The sequence below is a fragment of the Homarus americanus genome, unplaced genomic scaffold, assembly GCF_018991925.1.
Source record: "Homarus americanus isolate GMGI-L3 unplaced genomic scaffold, GMGI_Hamer_2.0 scaffold5589, whole genome shotgun sequence".
NCBI classification, from domain to species: Eukaryota; Metazoa; Arthropoda; class Malacostraca; order Decapoda; family Nephropidae; genus Homarus; species Homarus americanus.
In genome coordinates this window covers 2,485,943-2,508,563 of record NW_024736650.1, presented here as the reverse complement: position 1 = coordinate 2,508,563, position 22,621 = coordinate 2,485,943, and the positions used below count along the sequence as shown (strand labels likewise).

General features: G+C 43.3%; 1 protein-coding gene across 6 annotated transcripts in view; it reads right to left on the bottom strand.

Moving 5' to 3' along the window:
* The window catches only part of LOC121872272 (protein TANC2-like), an 82,877-nt gene that overhangs the window by 23,941 nt on the left and 36,315 nt on the right, over nt 1-22,621 (bottom strand). For 2 of the 6 annotated variants that reach the window (XM_042374938.1, XM_042374940.1), the window contains exons 2-9: nt 16,685-16,840; nt 13,135-13,227; nt 11,797-12,066; nt 11,214-11,345; nt 10,139-10,216; nt 4,421-4,666; nt 4,064-4,186; nt 1,672-1,779 (exon numbers count right to left, since the gene is read on the bottom strand). In XM_042374938.1, the coding sequence (XP_042230872.1) occupies nt 1,672-1,779; nt 4,064-4,186; nt 4,421-4,666; nt 10,139-10,216; nt 11,214-11,345; nt 11,797-12,066; nt 13,135-13,227; nt 16,685-16,840 (1,206 nt within the window). The remainder of the gene's footprint in view (nt 1-1,671; nt 1,780-4,063; nt 4,187-4,420; nt 4,667-10,138; nt 10,217-11,213; nt 11,346-11,796; nt 12,067-13,134; nt 13,228-16,684; nt 16,841-22,621) is intronic. The other 4 variants (XM_042374941.1, XM_042374939.1, XM_042374943.1 and 1 more) reach the window with 4 other exon arrangements.

The window sequence follows — 22,621 nt, the reverse complement described above, 5'->3', positions numbered from 1 at the left end:
CACTATATGTGCACAGTATCTGGAGTGTTTAGTTCCCGACACTATATGTGCACAGTATCTGGAGTGTTTAGTTCCTGACACTATATGTGCACAGTATCTGGAGTGTTTAGTTCCTGACACTATATGTACACAGTATCTGGAGTGTTTAGCTCCTGACACTATATGTACACAGTATCTGGAGTGTTTAGTTCCTGACACTATATGTACACAGTATCTGGAGTGTTCAGTTCCTGACACTATACAGTATGTGCACAGTATCTGGAGTGTTTTGCTCAAGACACTATATGTGCACAGTATCTGGAGTGTTTAGTTCCTGACACTATATGTGCACAGTATCTGGAGTGTTTAGTTCCTGACAATCTATGTACACAGTATCTGGAGTGTTTAGTTCCTGACACTATATGTACACAGTATCTGGAGTGCTTACTTCCTGACACTATATGTACACAGTATCTGGAGTATTTAGTTCCTGACACTATATGTGCACAGTATCTGGAGTGTTTAGCTCCTGACACTATATGTACACAGTATGTGGAGTGTTTAGCTCCTGACACTATATGTGCACAGTATCTGGAGTGTTTAGTTCCTGACACTATACAGTATGTGCACAGTATCTGGAGTGTTTTGCTCAAGACACTATATGTGCACAGTATCTGGAGTGCTTACTTCCTGACACTATATGTACACAGTATGTGGAGTGTTTAGCTCCTGACACTATATGTGCACAGTATCTGGAGTGTTTAGTTCCTGACACTATACAGTATGTACACAGTATCTGGAGTGTTTAGCTCCTGACACTATATGTGCACAGTATCTGGAGTGTTTAGTTCCTGACACTATATGTGCACAGTATCTGGAGTGTTTAGTTCCTGACACTATATGTGCACAGTATCTGGAGTGTTTAGTTCCTGACACTATATGTGCACAGTATCTGGAGTGTTTAGCTCCTGACACTATATGTACACAGTATCTGGAGTGTTTAGTTCCTGACACTATATGTGCACAGTTTCTGGAGTGTTTAGTTCCTGACACTATATGTACACAGTATCTGGAGTGTTTAGCTCCTGACACTATATGTACACAGTATCTGGAGTGTTTAGTTCCTGACACTATATGTGCACAGTTTCTGGAGTGCTTAGTTCCTGACACTATATGTGCACAGTATCTGGAGTGTTTAGCTCCTGACACTATATGTACACAGTATCTGGAGTGTTTAGCTCCTGACACTATATGTACACAGTATCTGGAGTGTTTAGTTCCTGACACTATATGTACACAGTATCTGGAGTGTTTAGCTCCTGACACTATATGTACACAGTATCTGGAGTGTTTAGTTCCTGACACTATACAGTATGTGCACAGTATCTGGAGTGTTGCACAAAATTATATGCCAATCATTTTACTGTTCTAAGTTACTGTGATCTATTAAGCACATTTTTATCAAACTTAACCAGATATATACAGCAACTTGTAGTTTCACTTTTATCCTCTTCGCCAATGATCAACTCGTTAGCTACTTGGGCGGTCGATCACGTCTCTGTTGCACACTGTTGGCAAGTACTGGGCATGCACTGGCTCCTGAATGTATCTATACCTAAATAAATTAGTCTTATATTTTTCTTAAAACAGTAAAGGTAAAATTAAACTAAATATCCCACACACTTGGCTTACCTTTGGGGTCTATCGGGCCTTTCACATGTGCATTACGTGCTGAGCGTCGGACAGAGGATCTTCGTCTTCCAAACAGGCTCAACTCTTCCACCTGGCCTGGCTGTGATGCTAACACCACATGCATAAGTTAGTCACACAACACAACATGCTTACTAAACAACACACTCCCCACTTAGTATATGATTTTATTACACACAATTCAATAAAACTCATGTCGTGTGTGTGTGTGTGTGTGTGTGTGTGAGTGTGATGCTAGAGTAACTGAACAATAACAAATCCAAAAATATTTAAATAATTAAAGGAGGTTGGTTATGAGTATAAGAGAAAGATGATGTTACTGCTGCCTTCAGATAGGCAGGGAGAAAATTAATTTCTTCACTACAATAAAACTGAATATTTTACTATCAATGATTAAGATAAATGTTGCAATTGTTTCACCTTAAAGATTTGTTTTTAATTTTCAGCAGACAATTCTTGATTTTCTACTACACAGGTGCTGGCATGTCTAAAAGGTACAGATACAAGTGTTTGGGTAAATCAAACATATAATACACATGACATATATATGTAAGGAGGTTAGTTAGGTAAGGTCTTCCAAGTCCTCTATGATTGGCTCTGACCACAGTCCTTACTCCACCCTCAGTTATGACCAACGTCCTTACTCCACCCTTAGTTATGACCACAGTACTTACTCCATCCTTAGTTATGACTACAGTCCTTACTCCATCCTTAGTTATGACCACAGTCCTTACTCCACCCTCAGTTATGACCACAGTCCTTACTACACCCTCAGTTATGACCACAGTCCTTACTCCATCCTTAATTATGACCACAGTCCTTACTCCATCCTTAGTTATGACCACAGTCCTTACTCCATCCTTAGTTATGACTACAGTCCTTACTCCATCCTTAGTTATGACCACAGTCCTTACTCCACCCTCAGTTATGACCACAGTCCTTACTACACCCTCAGTTATGACCACAGTCCTTACTCCATCCTTAATTATGACCACAGTCCTTACTCCATCCTTAGTTATGACTACAGTCCTTACTCCACCCTCAGTTATGACCAACGTCCTTACTCCACCCTTAGTTATGACCACAGTACTTACTCCATCCTTAGTTATGACTACAGTCCTTACTCCATCCTTAGTTATGACCACAGTCCTTACTCCACCCTCAGTTATGACCACAGTCCTTACTACACCCTCAGTTATGACCACAGTCCTTACTCCATCCTTAATTATGACCACAGTCCTTACTCCATCCTTAGTTATGACCACAGTCCTTACTCCATCCTTAGTTATGACTACAGTCCTTACTACACCCTCAGTTATGACCACAGTCCTTACTCCATCCTTAGTTATGACCACAGTCCTTACTCCACCCTTAGTTATGACTACAGTCCTTACTACACCCTCAGTTATGACCACAGTCCTTACTCCATCCTTAGTTATGACTACAGTCTTTACTACACCCTCAGTTATGACCACAGTCCTTATTCCACCCTTAGTTATGACTACAGTCCTTACTCCACCCTTAGTTATGACTACAGTCCTTACTCCACCCTTAGTTATGACCACAGTCCTTATTCCACCCTTAGTTATGACTACAGTCCTTACTCCACCCTCAGTTATGACCACAGTCCTTACTACACCCTCAGTTATGACCACAGTCCTTATTCCACCCTTAGTTATGACTACAGTCCTTACTCCACCCTCAGTTATGACCACAGTCTTTACTCCACCCTTAGTTATGACCAAAGGCCTGACTCCACCCTTGGCTATGAGTACAGTCAGTTAAAATTGTCTTGGTTCTGACCAGCTCTTATATAACTATTGCACTATACTAAGAGAGAGACCTGACTTCTCCTAAATGTGTCAATAAAGGAAAAAAATTGGAAAGCAAAATAATTTATCTGTAAGTAACTAAACTAAGGGACTATATTTACATAATCATCATCACTGAGTACAGTACTATACCTGCTCTTAAGTTCTGATATTGTACATGGGTGAACAAGTTGGATAAAGAGTGAATTCCCCAAATATCATGATCCTCTCACTAAAACTAAACGCTGTAGCTAAAGAAGATAAGATTTCCCCACAAACTATATCTTATTTATGCAGCCAAAGGATTATATACAGAATATTAATGAAAAAGCAAATATTCATCCATTCAATTAAGATCAGTTTGTGAAAATCAAGTACAAATTTTACAAATTATCTCAGTAACCTTCACTTGACCTCCTTACATGTACTGTGCTGTACAGACATACACATTACAATACTGTACCCTAAGCAGTCAATGACAAATAAATTACTGTTGTAAATACCACCACATTGGTCACAACATCAAATTTTTTTATGAAATATCTACTGCCATTAATACTTACTGGTAACTGAGTGTCTTCGTGGAGTGGTGGTGGGGGACACAGCTCCATGAGATATAAAGGAGTTCATGCTCTCCACTGATGGATCTCTACCACCTGGAAGCCTTAACTCAGCTTCTGAGGAACCTATTGGATAAAAAAATATTTTGGCCTTAAAACTATTTAATAATTAGTGCAGTTTTAGGCTATGAATTATTCTCTTGTATACAGACAACTAAAGCTTGGCTGGATATATTTCTGGCATTTAAAATCAACATACTGTACTTATATACTGTAGTTTGTGAGAACACTAAACTTTCATTTCTCTATAAAGTACATGTAAATCTATACCAAAAACTGAATATACAATACTGTATTTACCATTTAACGTTGAGACTGGACTGGTGTTATTAGAGGCTGTTGTGTTCACCTCTGAAGACGCTGAGAGTGAACTAAAGGAGGTATGAGAGGAGGCAGCTCTGGGCGGCCTAGCGGCAGAGGCTGGTGGGGTGGCTCCTTCACCCAGCAGAAGACCAAGGCGCATATACAGGTCTTCACCATCCTTGGCCTCTGCTGCCTCACCACTTCCTCCACTTGTTGCCTCTGTGTCCCCATCACACTCATCATCTGTACAACGGAACACTCTTCACCACACATAATGATGCTTATGATAAATAAATACGTGATTGAATGACCAGAAGTAATGTAATTGACCGAGACCCGAAGTAATTATATAGTTCACTGAACCTCAGAACAAAAATAACTGTACTCATCTTCACTGATACTGCAAATAATTATTAAATCAACAGAGAAACAATAAGGAAGTACAATTATATAATTCTGTATACTATATCCTTTCCCATGCTATTTTTAAATGTACAGAAGTGTATAAAAGCCTAATATTATGTCTGCACAGCTTGTCAATGTCAGCCTAGATATAAAACCCTTATTAATTAAGACTGAAAATGATAAAATGTGGCTATGAGCTTTCAACTTTCATACACATTTGCTAAGATTCCATACCAATTATAAAATAACGACAACATCAAGAGGTGAAGCTTCAAACACTGTCATAATAAGTTGCAAGTACTGTACAAACAGCTAATATGGTGTTCAGTACAGTATGGTATTGGTTCATTTTATGACAGTTTCTGTATAAATAAGGCAAGTTATGTGATGCACCATGATTCTGCTGCCCCACCCAACCAATTAAGTTCTGAAAACTAAATAATCACTCATGTTATTTCTTCCACCCAATACTCTTGTCTATTCACTAACTTTAACATATTTCATCAAATTACACTTCATAAACAATATCCTTAGTGTTATACATTTTCCCAGCAACACTGAAATATGAAATTAGTGAGTTGTGGCAAGCTATGCAGTCAACTAAAGGTTCAACTGTACATTTTTGTCAGGCTAAAGTGGTTTAGTTTTAAGTACTGTACTACTGTTACTAGCCTGTTCAACAAGTTGCTATTTCTCTCAGTGGTGAAACATCTAAACAGGTTTTTGCTCTTAAAATTTTATTTAAATTAATCTAAGCTCACACAGCTAGTTGGTCTACCATGGAAGACAAAAGTAATCATTTGCTAAATTCTTATTCTTTACACTTTTGTTTAAATATGATGTGCAAAAGTGTGATACTGTATTCTATTAGCAGACATAGTTTACTAGTCATGTACAGTATCTGTGACATCATGGGTCCAGGATAAATGAGTGAGTGGGTAGCTCTTTCATGTACTGTACAGTATTGCATCCCAATTGGCAATGACAGTGTGATGCAAACATAAGTTTTGAACATTACACAAACTTAGCACTCTGTCGAGGTTGGCATAAAAGGCCTCCTTGATGTCATCCTCTGCATCCATTGTTGGGGCATATGCACAAATGAAAAAGGAATGACATGAGTGATGTAGTGGGACTCGGAGCATCATGAGGCATTTCAGTTAGCCAGTGTAGGATAAATTGGTGGATGGCAAAGCCAACTCCATAAATGTGGTTTCCCTCTGTAGCAGGCTTACCCTTCCAGACGAAGTGTGGCCAGACCCCCATCTGTGAGTTGACCCTCGTCTGGGAGCTGGGACTCACTAATGGTTGCTATGTCGATGTTATACCTAGCCAGCTCTTTTGCCACAAGGGCAGTTCTTCTTTCAGGACGCTCATTTGTGCCAGCATCCAGTATCCAGAAGGGTCCTGACATTCCACGAGGCAACCACAAGAGGTTGTATGGTTTGTTTTTGTTTGTACCAGTGATTTTGATTGTGTTTTTAATCACATAAGGATGACCTTACTGGGTGCGGTTGCCCAGTCAGTTTGGTTTCTTTAGGCAGGCTATGTTTAGGGCATCTTTTCTAGCCTCCACCCCATGTGGGGTGAGCAGAGTGGCTCCTCAAAAGGGCTCCTCAGTCGCACAGCCAGGACCGAATTGCACTGCTGTCTAGATCCCATTGCATAAGCGACCATCTTATCTGTGACACCCATATGCAGACTTGTGACTAGACACTCCCGGCAGACATCTTTGCCTGTCCTCAGCTGGATGATGGCTGTGCGTGAGTTGATTTATGTTGCGAGGCAGGAGCGCAGGCTGCAACCACACACCTTAGCTCTCCCTTTTCCTGATCCAGTGGTGCAAGTGTTGCAATGACTGGGAAAGGGAAAGTTGCAATGGACTGCCAATAGCCCAGTTTGTTGGGTTTCACCTTAGTAGCCTGTCCATCAGGCATTGCCTTCGTCCGCTGGTGTAACGGTTGGGTTCCCGTGGTGGTTACCTCTTCCGCCTATACCGCCGCTGGGGTCTTGTTTGAGCTCTGTAAGCATGTCTGCCTTATACCTACCAAGGTTAATCTGCAATGGTTGGTAGGCACCAGGATGTGTACACATGCCAGTGGGCATATGCGCCATCCTTCTAGGGCCCACTGCCACTCTGAGATCCTCTGCTGGTCTAGCCTGGGCCCACGAGGCACCCAGTTACTGTGTGTTGCCACGAGGAGACACAGCAGGAGTTTTGATGGTGTGTACTGGCAGGGGAAAACTTATGCAAGTTGCTTCCCTGTTCACCACGAGGGCTAGCCAGAGGCGGTAACTGAAAGCGAGAGGGAGCAAGCAGTGCTTGCACCTTAACACTAACAATGCAGCCACACTAGATGCATTTCACCACCCTGTGTGCGAACATACATCCATCTATCTATCCATCAATACATACATACAACTAATACAACCCTAATGAAGATGTAAACAAAACTATCCATGTTGCACTAGATGAGTGGTTCCCAAACACAGGGTTGTGACCCCAAATAGAGATGCAAGATGTATCATAAGGGGACATATAAAGATCATGGGGTTTGCTTACAACTCATATGGTCGCTGAGCTCCCATGGGGTCACCTGGGGCTTGCAGCGGTCGCATGCATTTTTATTTATTTTTTTTAACTGTAGGTGCCAAGGACTGAAGTATATGGCTGACAGATGCTGTTTTGTTAAGTTAGGGTCATAAACTATGGTCAAGGGATTAATGCAGCTACTCTCCTTGTGTCAGGCCAGGCCCTGATGACACATTTCTCAACAAAAGTTCCTTTGAACTTTTATCAGCACAGTTCACTCTCTATTCCCCACAGATGCAGACAGAAAAAGGCAACAAATTTCAATGATACATTTCCCAAGTTGCTTACCGAATCCTGATGTTGTTCAGTTTCCTTTTAAGACAGATGTAAAACAGTGTGGCTCTTTTGTACTTTAAATGGCATAATTACAGACTGACAACGAGGTAGCTTAAAAAAATTATATGGTATCATTAATGACACCACTCATGGTATCATTAATGGCACCATTCATGGTATTATTTATGACATCCATTCATTGTATCATTCATGGTATCATTAATGGCACCATTCATGGTATCATGCATGGTATCATGCATGGTACCATTCATGGTATCATAAATGGCACCATTCATGGTATCATTAATGGCACCATTCATGGTATCATTCATGGCACCATTCATGGTACCATTCATGGTATCATTCATGGTATCATGCATGGTACCATTCATGGTATCATGCATGGTACCATTCATGGTATCATGCATGGTACCATTCATGGTATCATGCATGGTGCCATTCATGGCACCTTTCATAATATCATGAATGGTACCATTCATGACATTATGCATGGTACCATTCATGACATCATGGCACCTTAAGATATTAACACTGACTCAGCACAACTACTACTTCTCTTAAATAATGTACAATATTTCATTATTAACTCCAATTCAATTCTTCTGGTTTTTCGTAAAAGTTTCTGCTTAAGAAATAATGCTAAGTGATTTTATAATAAACAATCTGTGAAATTTATGGTACAGTCAGTTCTGCTATAACGCGATAGTTGTGTTCTTGTAAAACATCGTGTTATAGAAATTCGCGTAATAGAAATAACAGGGCTTATGGAGAAAATAGGGTTGGGTGCAGATTACTACTCGAAATAAAAAAAAATTTAGTAGTTAGCCTAATACAAAGGATAGCACATTCTAAATAAATGTTACATTCATATCTAATAATGAAATCATACAGTAAATGTAACACTTTACCGTGAAGAAATATGAATATAACTTGATGGGGGAGAAGGGTGATTTTGAGGTTGATAACATCGAGCTTCTCTTCAAGTGTTATAGCCTTTCTTTTACGATCATCACCAGGAATGCGATCACCAGAACGCTTCTTAGAGATATTCTTCTTTTCCATATTCACAGTTAATACCACAAAATTGGAGAAATAGTAAGCAAAAATCGCATTACAGCAAACAAGCGTTCGCGTTATACAAATATCGTTCCTCTATTCATAAATCGCGTTAGAGCCAATTCGCGTCGTCAAAACACGCATTATAGCAGAACTCACTGTACAGCAGCTTTGTGTTGTCCAGTACACTAGTCATAAATATTTACCCATACTGTACTTTATTTGAGACACATAATGAACTGTACAGGAACTGTACTGTTATTACTGTACAGAGGTGAAACATTGACCCCCATAAGTCGTATTCAAGGTTTGAAACACAAGTTAAGGAGAGCCATAAGATTACCGTACTCACTGATGTAATATACTTGTGCCGTTTGATGCAAATAAATGCTGTACAATAATGTGCTCAATACTGTACTGTATAACATGGCAAATAATGTGTTACATAACAGTTAAAGAATTTGTTATTTTGAAATAAATCAATACAATATAAGCAATAGATTCATTAGCAATTAATATAAAATCATGCAAATACTGTATTACTAGTACAGTGCCTCACACTATATACCAGCTAGTACAGTGCAGCTACAGTGCCTCACACTATATACCAGCTAGTACAGTGCAGCTACAGTGCCTCACACTATATACCAGCTAGTACAGTGCAGCTACAGTGCCTCACACTATATACCAGCTAGTACAGTGCAGCTACAGTGCCTCACACTATATACCAGCTAGTACAGTGCAGCTACAGTGCCTCACACTATATACCAGCTAGTACAGTGCAGCTACAGTGCCTCACACTATATACCAGCTAGTACAGTGCAGCTACAGTGCCTCACATTATATACCAGCTAGTACAGTGCAACTAGTGCCTCACACTAATACCAGCTAGTACAGTGCAGTTACAGTGCCTCACACTATATACCAGCTAGTACAGTGCAGTTACAGTGCCTCAATATATACCAGCTAGTACAGTGCAGCTACAGTGCCTCACACTATATACCAGCTAGTACAGCGCAGCTACAGTGCCTCACACTATATACCAGCTAGTACAGTGCAGTTACAGTGCCTCACAATATATACCAGCTAGTACAGTGCAGCTACAGTGCCTCACTATATACCAGCTAGTACAGTGCAGTTACAGTGCCTCACAATATATACCAGCTAGTACAGTGCAGCTACAGTGCCTCACACTATATACCAGCTAGTACAGTGCAGCTACAGTGCCTCATAATACAGTATATTCCAATCAAAGAAAAGCCACAATGCATTAATTTCAATGGATGAAACCTGTCCTTATTACACAACTACAGACTGATGCTACTTTAAAAGGAACATGCAAGATTCATGCATCAAATCAGTACCTATACTCCAAAGTGACTTTATCCTGCGAGCAAGACTGATATTTTTGGAGCTCTTCTTTTCGGCCGAGGAGAGGAGCGCTACGTGACAGGAGAGAAGTTGTTGTGTTAGTTACTCTTGTGTGCTCATCTTGCTTTAGTTAGTTACAATATCAGCTCAACTCAGACCATGGAACTTGAACTCATAATCAAGACAGTGTTGTAGCAACTGATTATCTTTTTTCTTGCCTTTAAATTGTGTTCAGCTGATATACTGTAACATACCTATAACATACTACAAGGCAATGCCAAGACTCTACAAATATTGTATACATTCCTTTTGGTTTCAAAATTCACTGACAATTAGGAAGAACTTAGTTTTTTCTCCCATTTCCCAAGTGTATCCTTCACGTACAGCATGTCTCTTAATAACAAGCAAAGTCGCCAGAGTTTTTTAAAGTAAAAAAGATTAGTGAATTTCCATTAAGAGTCCAGGTAAGTACAGTATTTTTTTTTGTCTCAAGCAATGTAAAATATTAACTAAGTCTATAGGGATTAGTAAATTTCTTTCCTCCACCTCACCAGCTATAAGGATAAACATATACATACTATATACTGTATATATTTCTTCTTAATGTATTCTCACTACAGTACTTTTGATCTTAGAGATTTTAGAACATTCCTCAATAATTTACTTTACTTCAATTATATCTGGTTCAGATATATAACTACAGTATATACTAGAAGAATTCCATTGTACAAAAGGTGTCTTTACTGTACTAAAATAATTGTATAGAACAATCAAGATCTCATATTAATGTGCACCATACTGTATTACTGTATATGTTTTATCAGATAAAATAATTTATCAAGTTAAATTATTAACATTGAGCTAACTCAGTTTTCTGTCAAATTTTGCTGGTGATCTAAATATTTATTCGAATAAAAAAGGAAATACTGTACTTTATACATACTGTATGACACCAATTATATAATGTTTGTATTATTTCACAAAGGTTAAGTTGGCCACATATTGTAATGCTTAACTTATCCATCCCTCCCTGTTCTGTAAGTAAGATGTTACCCCCACTCTGTGTACCTGTTAGATGGTGTGACGAGTCCACGTTGACGGTGTTAGGTCGAGGGACACGTCTGGACCAAGGAGATAGGGGGGGGCCACGAGGACTGACACCCCCCCGTCGCCGAGCACTCGCGGGCGTCCCACCCACACCTGCAGCACCCGATACCACAGCAAGTTAGCACCAGTACTCTTTTTGGCTCCTAAAGGCTCATATACTATGTACTGTCCCTCAGGGTTACAAGCTAAGGTTATTACAGCCTTGTTACCACCATCTAAAGGCTGCTGTTGTCTGCCAGTTACATTATATCCCAAAGCAAGAGACAGATAATAAATTAGCTGCCTCCTTACAGGAATATAGAAGCTTTTGTAATAAGCACAAGCTAAGGATCCTCTGTATATTAAGAAGCAATCCGTATTAACACACACACAGGTTATTGGATAGTTCCCTCAACCCCCTAAAAGCAAGCAGGAACAATTTGTCTATGTTCAATGAAGATGTTATACCCTGGTGAATTTCAGTACAGTATTCACAGTTAATAGTAATATACTTGACACAACCTGAGGAATATAAGATTTTATTCATAAATAATTAGTAACTTACTCTTGGGAGGAGCCGGTGAGGGTGCGAGGCGGGAGTACATGGGTGGTGTGCCATAGGAGGTCTCTCTCCCACACCCAACAACAGGGGAGCACAGGGTAGTGAGTGTCCCGTGACTCAAACCCACAGGGGAGGATGAGGCATACAGAGGACTCAGGGTATGGACTTGGGACACGTGGGTATTTCGTCGAGGAGACACAGAGCGAGAGGGAGATGGTCGCTCTGGAGGAAGGCCGGGATCTCCACCTCCTTTGAAGTATGAAGTGAAGGTGCCTATGGTTCAGGATACAGTACAAGTCAAGGAGTGGGTAAGCAAGGTCACGATCACCTACCTCAGGCATCTCGCACTATTAATACTAACTTCTAATTCCAGTACTTCTATACTGTACTTGCAAAATCAATGACTATATTATCTTAAGTAATAACTACAGAAGAAAAATACTTATATACTCCAGTGCACAATATTATTATTATTATGATGATGATGATGATGATGATGATGATGATGATGATGATGATGATGACGGTAATGATAATGGTGATGATAGTAATGGTGATGGTCCAGTGCACATGATGATGATGATGTTGATAATCTCACAGCTGAAGATCAATGAAGGACACCACACAATAAACCTAAGGTTTGAGTTTATCATCTTTTTATTACATCAGATATTACTGTACAAGAATGACATCATCCTCTAATAACGCATCTACTGTACCCCCAGAGTCTGAAGAGAATGATGTTGTTTAAAGCACCTCCCTCCCAGGAGAGAGAGTACCTCCCTCCCAGGAGAGAGAGCACCTCCCTCCCAGGAGAGAGAGCACCTCCCTCCCAGGAGAGAGAGCACCTTCCTCCCAAGAGAGAGAGCACCTCCCTCCCAGGAGAGAGAGCACCTTCATCCCAGGAGAGAGAGCACCTCCCTCCCAGGAGAGAGAGCACCTCCCTCCCAGGAGAGAGAGCACCTTCCTCCCAGGTAGTGGTGTGTGTGTTCCTTAATTAACCTTAACTGTTCTACTGAGGAAGAAGCACTAATTTTATACACCTATAAACACGCTTCGTGCAGTTGTCACACACAGTCTTATATCCTGTTTTACAGACAAGAAAAAAAAACACGAATCAAAGTACAACTTTCTATATACAGTACAGTAAACTACAGTTATATTCATGGTTAAGTACCAACCAACACCTTGATCCACTTAACATAGTTTATTCATGCCACTAGTGAAGGCTGATATAGTACTAGTAAATGTTGGTACCGTAAATGAGCACCTCTAGTGAAGGCAGATACAGGTATGGTACAGTACTTAAGTGGGCGTCGGGTTGTAACTGTTTATACGTACCATTTGTGAGGAGCTTAGATCGGCCAGTGCCACCTACTGCTGGGGGTGACAGTGAAGACCGAGACTGCGAGTGCTGCAACTTCTTGGGCGGTGCTGTTGAGATAAGACCATGTTAATAATCTTAACTCACACTTCTTGGGGAGTGTGGAATGAGTCTCCGAACTCACTTACCCTGACCGTTTTATCTTGTTTGGGGTCGATGCTGCTTCATTTTGGGAGGGAGTGAACTTTTGACCCCGACAGTACATACTGTAATTGTTTTTATTTTTTTTTGGGGTACACCAGAAGATGTACCTATTAACAACTGGAAGGACCAGGGGCCTTTAGGCCAGGATGCGAGCACTGTAGCCACTTGGCATTACATGGTGTTAATTAAGTGTGGATTCAGCAAGTTTATGGCCGTTTGGTACATGTAAGGGCGGAAACGATCTTCCTGCTCGTTACCGCTGCACACTCGCTCGTTTGCTGGTGAGACCTACACTTGGGGGGGGGGGGGGACAGAGGTAAGAACGGCGCTGCTACCAGTGTCACCGGGTAAGATTCACCCCAGCAGTCTTACAGTCACTATCTCCCCAGCTGTTCGTCAAATTCTGGCTGTGATCTCATCATAGGTCCTGGACTTGTGGGCTATTTTCCCAGACCTTCACTATTCATCTGTTAATCTCTGGACACCTACCCCAAACCACGACCGCCAGCTCCTCTCCACCGTCTGTGCCCCGGTGTTTTGTTTCGTCTGCTGTCTCAAGACGCTGTCGCTGGAGTGAGGAGTTGAATGGACACTTCCCCCTGAGAGTGGATCACTGTGTTCCAGAACCTTACCCAGGGCTGCTGCCGTAGGAAATATCTGTTCATTGTTCGATTCTATTGTTGTTTGATTCCTTTAATTGCTGACTCCCTTTTATTGTTTGATTCCATTAATTGTTGACTTCCCTTAACTGTTGATTCCATTAATTGTTTGATTCCATTAATTGTTGGACTTTCATTAACTTCCATTAATTGTAAGACTCCCGTAATTGTTATTTGATGTTTGTTGAGTGGTGTCAGTTTTGTGTTATATTTTTTATAGTAAAGAGATGTCAATCTCTAACGGTTGTTTGTTATTCCCCAGAAAACCATGGTCCTTGACTTTCCTTTATTAAGATCCTGATTAGTCTGGTAAGGGATTTTTCTATCCTTAAGTCCCAGGCCTTTACATACATGAATGAAGTAAGAACTCGTTATCGTTGACGGGACACATGAATGAACAGCGAGACTACAATTTATGACATTGATGTGATAACAGGAAAGATTTATTAAGCAGGGCAAGATTAACACTGTGAAGGAACCACTCGAGATACTGCCGTCTATCAAGTTCGTCACACTCTTACTAGACCAAATTGGCAGCTGTAAAACACACCACAACAAGTAACAGAGCCACCAAGAGGAGGGAGGTGACGTGTGCGTGAAACACGAGATGGACGACTCGGGTAACATACAGCAAGTCACTTGAATGGTTACCTCTGGGGGTCAAACAACTCTCACTACTGTAGTTTAATTTGTTCTCATTTTCAAAAGTTAAACTTAAAAACAAATATAAGACTGATGGAACAGTACTATGTAAAATAAGTCAAAAAATGAGCGGTATATAACGTGAAACCTGTACAATATTATCATGAAGACCGACAAGTGCCCGAGGGGATGGTATAGGATTACACTGTTTACCAGCGTATAAATTAATATTTAGTCAAGCATTTCCTGTATCATTACATATCTTTGCTACTCTCTTTGGCTTAAACTTACCACTCCCTGTGTACATGGTGAACCAGTGTCAATTTGTATAACCAATTTACCAAACATTTAACTCATATACGGTATGTATTGAAACACCTACCAAAGGCTATCTAACTTTACACAATCTACTTAAAGTGCTACCGCGTAGTTAAGATATGTGTAATTCACCTGCTTCAGGTGTATACCATCAGTGTCCCACTACAACTACCCCCCACTACCAGTGTCCCACAACAACTACCCCCCACTACCACCATCAGTGTCCCACTACAACTACCCCCCACTACCACCACCAGTGTCCCACAACAACTACCCCCCACTACCACCATCAGTGTCCCACTACAACTACCCCCCACTACCACCATCAGTGTCCCACTACAACTACCCCCCACTACCACCATCAGTGTCCCACTACAACTACCCCCCACTACCACCACCAGTGTCCCACAACAACTACCCCCACTACCACCATCAGTGTCCCACTACAACTACCACCACCAGTGTCCTACAACAACTACCCCCACTACCACCATCAGTGTCCCACTACCACCATCAGTGTCCCACAACACCCACCCCCCCACTACCACCATCAGTGTCCCACAACAACTACCCACCACTACCACCATCAGTGTCACACAACAACTACTTCCTTAGTAATCAGGTGGCGCCACAGTGTCGGAAGGTAAGTCGCTTGGTGGAAGATATCGCTCTGTTATCTGCTGTTGTCTATCAAGCTGCAACATGTACTGTCTGTGTTATCATCGTGACGGATTCCTAAGAGTAAGAACCTAACCTAACCAACTGGTTCCTCACTTTAAAGTGAGGGGGGGGGGGGTAGACAGTCAACTGAACACCCCCCGTCAGCCCTGTATACTACTGCACCCACAGCACCACTCCGTCAGCTCCTGTAAACTACTACACCCACAGCACGCCCCCCTCCGTCAGCTCCTGTAAGCCCCCCTCCGCTCCTGTAAACTACTACACACAGCACCACCCCCCTCCGTCAGCTCCTGTATACTACTACACTCCACAGCACCACCCCCCCCGTCAGCTCCTGTAAACTACTACACTCCACAGCACGCCCCCCCCTCAGCTCCCTGTAAACCACTACACTCCACAGCACGCCCCCTCCGTCAGCTCCTGTAAACTACTACACTCCACAGCACCACCCCCCCCCTCCGTCAGCTCCTGTATACTACTGCACTCCACAGCACCACACAATACACCATGACCTTTGACACCAAGAAGTTGTAGGTAAATAAGCATTAAGGCGAGGAAATAAAAGCTAGAGCACTAACAGAAAGTCATTGGCAGTTATCTCTTTCATCTACACACTTGGCTCCCGCTGTTCTGACTCTGTTATGACCAACACAAGTGGGGCCGCTGCGGGAGGAACAGCCGAGTCTTAGCACAGCACAGTTAAATGACCCGTTCAACATAACATACTTCCTCAGCCTATTAGATTAGGTTAGGTTTCTCAAGAAGTTCCCCACTGCCGTCTCCCGCCAACCAACTACACCACCAGCTACCTCTCCACGCCTTTCCTCTGTAGTGTCTCTCTATCACTGATAAGAGATATACGGCAGTAAGAATTTCTCTCAAATTTCCTGGCGAGACTGAACACTACTACAGCTCGTCTTTGGTGATATTGTCTCACTCAATATTACGGTGGTTAGGTTAGGTTAGGCGATCTGCGTTATTATGCAATGAAGATCAATCCCTGAAAGAGAACTGTCTCTGTTAGGCCAGCACACCCTGAGAGGCCAGCATCTCACTCACTAACCTTGCAGTGCACATATCGGGCAGGTCTCGGACTTGAAAAGGCAGGAGTAGCATCTCTCGTGCCCACACTGGTCGATCAGCTTCCTCTTCTTGCCCTTGTCGAACGGCATCCTGCAGTTAGGGCAGATTCCTCCCTCTCGAAGCTTGGCGTAGATATCTGGAGAGAGAGAAACACGGTTAGAGCTGGGTACAGTAGCCATAACAAACTTTACTAACAAAGAGACAATAAAGTAATGTTAAGTAACCACAACACACATGAGGGGGGGGGGCGTCATCAGCGCCAACATTAAACAGTTGTGACAAGTTATCCAGGACCTCACCAGGGTGTTCTCCCGCCACCTACAGTCCAGTGCAGTGATGTTACTGTTACATCACACGTCACCAATCGTCACTCTACGTTACATCGCGTAACTATTAGTGTAAAATCTGAACACTAAACAAGGACGAGATAATTGCTGAAGTTCACAAGGAAATAAAAATAAAATAAAATTTCTTCAAATGTGTGTGTGTGTGTGTGTACACACACACACACACACACAAAACTACCTCAGCAGGAAGGTGGACCAGCAGGTACTAGTGGTGACATCAACAGCAGACCGGGGTGAGCACTTAACCCACAAGGGCTCATCTTTGCAACACGGTACACGGCACATGATATAACACGGCACAACACGTCGTGGCTGGTCAAAAGAACAATTTTCCTATATATACACCAAATATAAGAGTTGTTAACTTCTGATTTGTCACCCTTGTATGGTTTACTTGGTGGTCTCTACCTGTCAACATAAGAACTTCTCTCTTAGTATAATCCGTTATATGGGGTTTTCATATCTAACGGACCTTCGATATAATGATCTTTCCTTTCCATATATTGTAGTCCGTTAAATAGAGGTTTCACTGTATCTATATACCAAAAGTCAGCTTAAATCACTTCAACGAGAGACCTGAGCTGTTTCTAGTATTTATGTTTCAGGTTAAAGACAACAAACTGATAGGCCAAGATGGAGCCGCCATGTCGGAAATTCCTCCTCCACGATGAATAAATGTTAAGTGGGTGTTCCCCCGAGTCAAGAAGGTGGACGACACCCCTTAGAGCATTATAACCCAGTCTCACTCACCTCACAACTCGTCTGACTCACCTCACAACTCGTCTGACTCACCTCACAACCAGTCTCACTCACCTCACAACCAGTCTCACTCACCTCACAACCAGTCTCACTCACCTCACAACTCGTCTGACTCACCTCACAACCAGTCTCACTCACCTCACAACTCGTCTCACTCACCTCACAACTCGTCTGACTCACCTCACAACCAGTCTCACTCACCTCACAACCAGTCTCACTCACCTCACAACCAGTCTCACTCACCTCACAACTCGTCTCACTCACCTCACAACCAGTCTCACAACTCGTCTCACTCACCTCACAACTCGTCTGACTCAACTCACAACTCGTCTGACTCACCTCACAACCAGTCTCACTCACCTCACAACTCGTCTCACTCACCTCACAACTCGTCTGACTCAACTCACAACTCGTCTGACTCACCTCACAACCAGTCTCACTCACCTCACAACCAGTCTCACTCACCTCACAACCAGTCTCACTCACCTCACAACTCGTCTCACTCACCTCACAACTCGTCTGACTCAACTCACAACTCGTCTGACTCACCTCACAACCAGTCTCACTCACCTCACAACCAAGCAGCGGGTGAAGGGTCGATATTTCCACCATCTAGTAGAGTCTAACCCCCGCAGGCAGTGTTCGCTGTGTATAATTTGTGTCAGGCCACCACCTCACCCCAAGAAGGATTACGGCAGTACATCGAATTTGGGCTTAAATGGGGCAGGTTTAAAAAGGTCTTAATCCCTTATCATCGAGTGAGCAGCGTTGGGCTACCATAAGAATCTCTTATGTGTTGTTATGTAGTTCCTGGTGGGGGTGAGGGGGGTGCTGCTGCTGATATCTACGGGTGGAGTTTGGAAGAAGAGCGAATACGTGTCAGCAGCATTCTCTCTCTCTTCTCTTCTCACTAAATAGCTGAAGACTTCAAATGTTTATACAAAATCAATAAAAACCTGACAATTGAAAAATAATAAATAAATAAATAGTTTAGTCAATTCCACCGTTAAAGTAACTCCTAAACATACTACTCTGGAGGCAGTAAGAGTACAATAACAAAAACATACAAATGGTTAAGTGAGGCAGGAGACGAAATGTTGACCCCAAGGCTATTACTCTCAAACCCACCACCAGGATCATCATAGGAGTCCACCTGCAGTACATACTACTATACTAGGAATGCCGCGTCCTATACATCACATAATCAGAGCCATCTATAGAACAGATTCTTCCCTTTATAAGATCAATCTTACATAATATAATACAGTAATAATGGAAATAATAATAAAGCTATAGACAAAAGCTTATTGATAAAACAGGGGTAAGGGTGGGGGGGGGGGGGTGTAGGCAGACCAGGTGTGAACTCGACCCTGAGACAGAGTGAGGGAGAGGGTAGTTAGGGCGTCACCTTTCTGTAGCTCAGGTGTCTGGTCGCTCCCACACACCCTGAGCGAGGTGGTACAGATATCTACTCACACATACAATGGATCAGTTACTAATATATTTCTCTACTGATATAATGTGTGTTGCCTATCACCAAGGTCACGGATGCTAAAAAAGAAAGGGTATGTGAGTGTGTGTTTGTTTGTGTTTAAGTTATAACGATGGTTTAAGGTTGGTATTCCTGTACAAGTTATAACAACGTAAGAGTATCTAGAAACAATAAGTAGCACTACTGTAGATACGTCACAACACAAAACTGGAGGAGCAGAAATTACACAGGGATTTGAGGGCTGACCCAAGAAGTGATCCTCCATGTTGTAAGGGAAACATTTGCCTAACCTAACCTAACCTAACTTTACCTTTAACCTAAGACAAGAGACAAGTCTCCCCATAAGAGTACAACTCTATATGTGCCTGGGTGACCTAGAAAGAGGTAGTTCCTGCACCAACACAAACCAGGTCACGTAACTTAGGATTAAAGACCCGATTCTCATTAAGTTGTCACAAGTATGGAAGGCGGGTACTGACACCCATAGTGTTGGGGCTCAGAAATGACACCAGTCTCGTTAACTACTCACGACTGCACCTGTATGGTCCATCCTCCACCTTCCTAGGCACGAGAACTGCCTCCTAAGACCTTATGACCAAGCTCAAGACTGACTCAGGAGGCCTCACTACCCACGCACCTCAACAACAACTCATCCACGCCCATGATCCACCCACGCTGATTCGTCAACAAAGTGGTAGACTTGCAGGCAAGTGGTGCAGCTGGAGCAGCAGCGGAGGGTAACCAGTTTGACGGAGCACTGACCGCGCGGACGCCCTTGAGACGGTCAGCTCCCCAGCAGGCACTACAGGGTAGAAGAACTGACGCAGGTGTCGTCCAAGAGTCAACATGGTCAACTGGTAAGACACAAGACGGCTCCAGAAAAACATCGATTCCAAGCGAGATAATAATTGATGGTGTGAACAGAGCCGCATCCTTAGGGCTACCCTCTAGTACCTGCTTGTGCTAAATTATTAACATGTTTATAACCAAAACACATTACGCTCATCTTTATAACTTTATCTCCCATCTTTAATGAGTTAGTCAAGTTAACTGGGAGAGGCGTCGTTAATATGGTTCTGTACACAAACACACACACACACACACACACACACACACACTCCAGAAAATTATACAGAGTGAACTTTGGTTGTCAAGATATGCAGTAAGTTCTGAGGCTACCAGACCAGAGACTCCTCTTTGGGGTGTGGGGCTGATAGCGTGTGGGGGCTGGTAGCGATGGGCTGGGGGCTGGTAGCGAGTGGGGGCTGGTAGCGTGTGGGGCTGTAGCGTGTGGGGGCTGGTACAGTGAGGGCTGGTAGCGAGTGGGGGGCTGGTAGCGTGTGGGGGCTGGTAGCGAGTGAGGGCTGGTAGCGTGTGGGGGCTGGTAGCGTGTGGGGGCTGGTAGCGAGTGAGAGTTGGTAATTATTCATTAATATCCTGAAGCAACAGAGAGAGAAAGTGGGGGGGGGGAGGTACAGTGCGTGCGTGCGCGCACACGCACAACTACCCAGGAACTCGTTAAGACTAAGAAATTGGTTTAAATTTTCATTTTCCAAAGAAGGAAAAATGTGCTGGTTATATATTTTTCCGCAGTACCTTTCTGTTCACCTGTGTGTCAGGCCGGGGAAGATTACGTCGCCAGTAGCAGTTTGTCTCTTGGCCTGTCTGTCTGTTTCTTCTCAGTTATCGTTTTCTTTGTGTTATTCCGTCTATATCCTGTTTTCCAATACCTACAATTGTGTTAACGTTCTCTCATTCTTACTCATCTTCCAATTAGGTATTAATAAATAAAAATCAGTTAAGGTCAAGAATATTATCGTATTGTTAATATTTTTCGCTTTGACGTTCAGACGGGAAGCAGTAGCTCTGGGTGCAGGGGGATGGCCACTGGCGTGAGTCATCGGTGTGGCGGCAAAGGTCGCCTGGCTGCCGGGAGCTGAGGGCGACTTGACCCGCCAATTGTAATTTTTTTTTAATTTTAAATAATTAATAAGAATGGCCTCTAGTGGTCACCGCCAGGGCTCACCTGGCCTCTAGTGGTCACCGCCAGGGTTCACCTGGCCTCTAGTGGTCACCGCCAGGGCTCACCTGGCCTCTAGTGGTCACCGCCAGGGCTCACCTGGCCTCTAGTGGTCACCGCCAGGGCTCACCTGCCAGGTGAAGACTCTCTTTTTTCCCTCCTTCCCCTATTCAGTTTCCTTGTGCCACGCGAAGCGTGTGCGAGAGTGGGGGGGAGTTATTCAGTTTGCATTGAGTGTTTTCCTTGTCCAGGGATGTCTCAACACACCATAAGCGTGAAATGTTGATATTTTGTTGATGGCTGAGTATGGGGAGCGTGTGTTGCATGGTGATGGCTGAGCATGGGGAGCGTGTGTTGTACATGGTGATGGCGGAGTATGGGGAGCGTGTGTTGTACATGGTGATGGCTGAGCATGGGGAGCGTGTGTTGTACATGGTGATGGCTGAGTATGGGGAGCGTGTGTTGTACATGGTGATGGCTGAGCATGGGGAGCGTGTGTTGTACATGGTGATGGCTGAGTATGGGGAGTGTGTTGTACATGGTGATGGCTGAGCATGGATGTGTTGTACATGGTGATGATGGGGACAGAGTGTTGTACATGGTGATGGCTGAGTATGGGGAGCGTGTGTTGTACATGGTGATGGCTGAGCATGGGGAGCGTGTGTTGAACATGGTGATGGCTGAGCATGGGAGTGTGTTGTACATGGTGATGGCTGAGCATGGGGAGTGTGTGTTGTACATGGTGATGGCTGAGTATGGGGAGCGTGTTGTACATGGTGATGGCTGAGCATGGGGAGCGTGTGTTGTACATGGTGATGGCTGGGTATGGGGAGCGTGTTGTACATGGTGATGGCTGGGTATGGGGAGCGTGTTGTACATGGTGATGGCTGGGTATGGGGAGCGTGTGTTGTACATGGTGATGGCTGGGTATGGGGAGCGTGTGTGTTGCACATGGTGATGGCTGGGGAGCGTGTGTTGTACATGGTGATGGCTGGGTATGGGGAGCGTGTTGTACATGGTGATGGCTGGGTATGGGGAGCGTGTGTTGTACATGGTGATGGCTGAGCATGGGGAGCGTGTGTTGTACATGGTGATGGCTGGGTATGGGAGCTGTGTGTTGTACATGGTGATGGCTGGGTATGGGAGCTTGTGTTGTACATGGTGATGGCTGGGTATGGGGAGCGTGTGTTGTACATGGTGATGGCTGGGCATGGGGAGTGTGTTGTACATGGTGATGGCTGAGCATGGGGAGCGTGTGTTGTACATGGTGATGGCTGAGTATGGGGAGCGTGTGTTGTA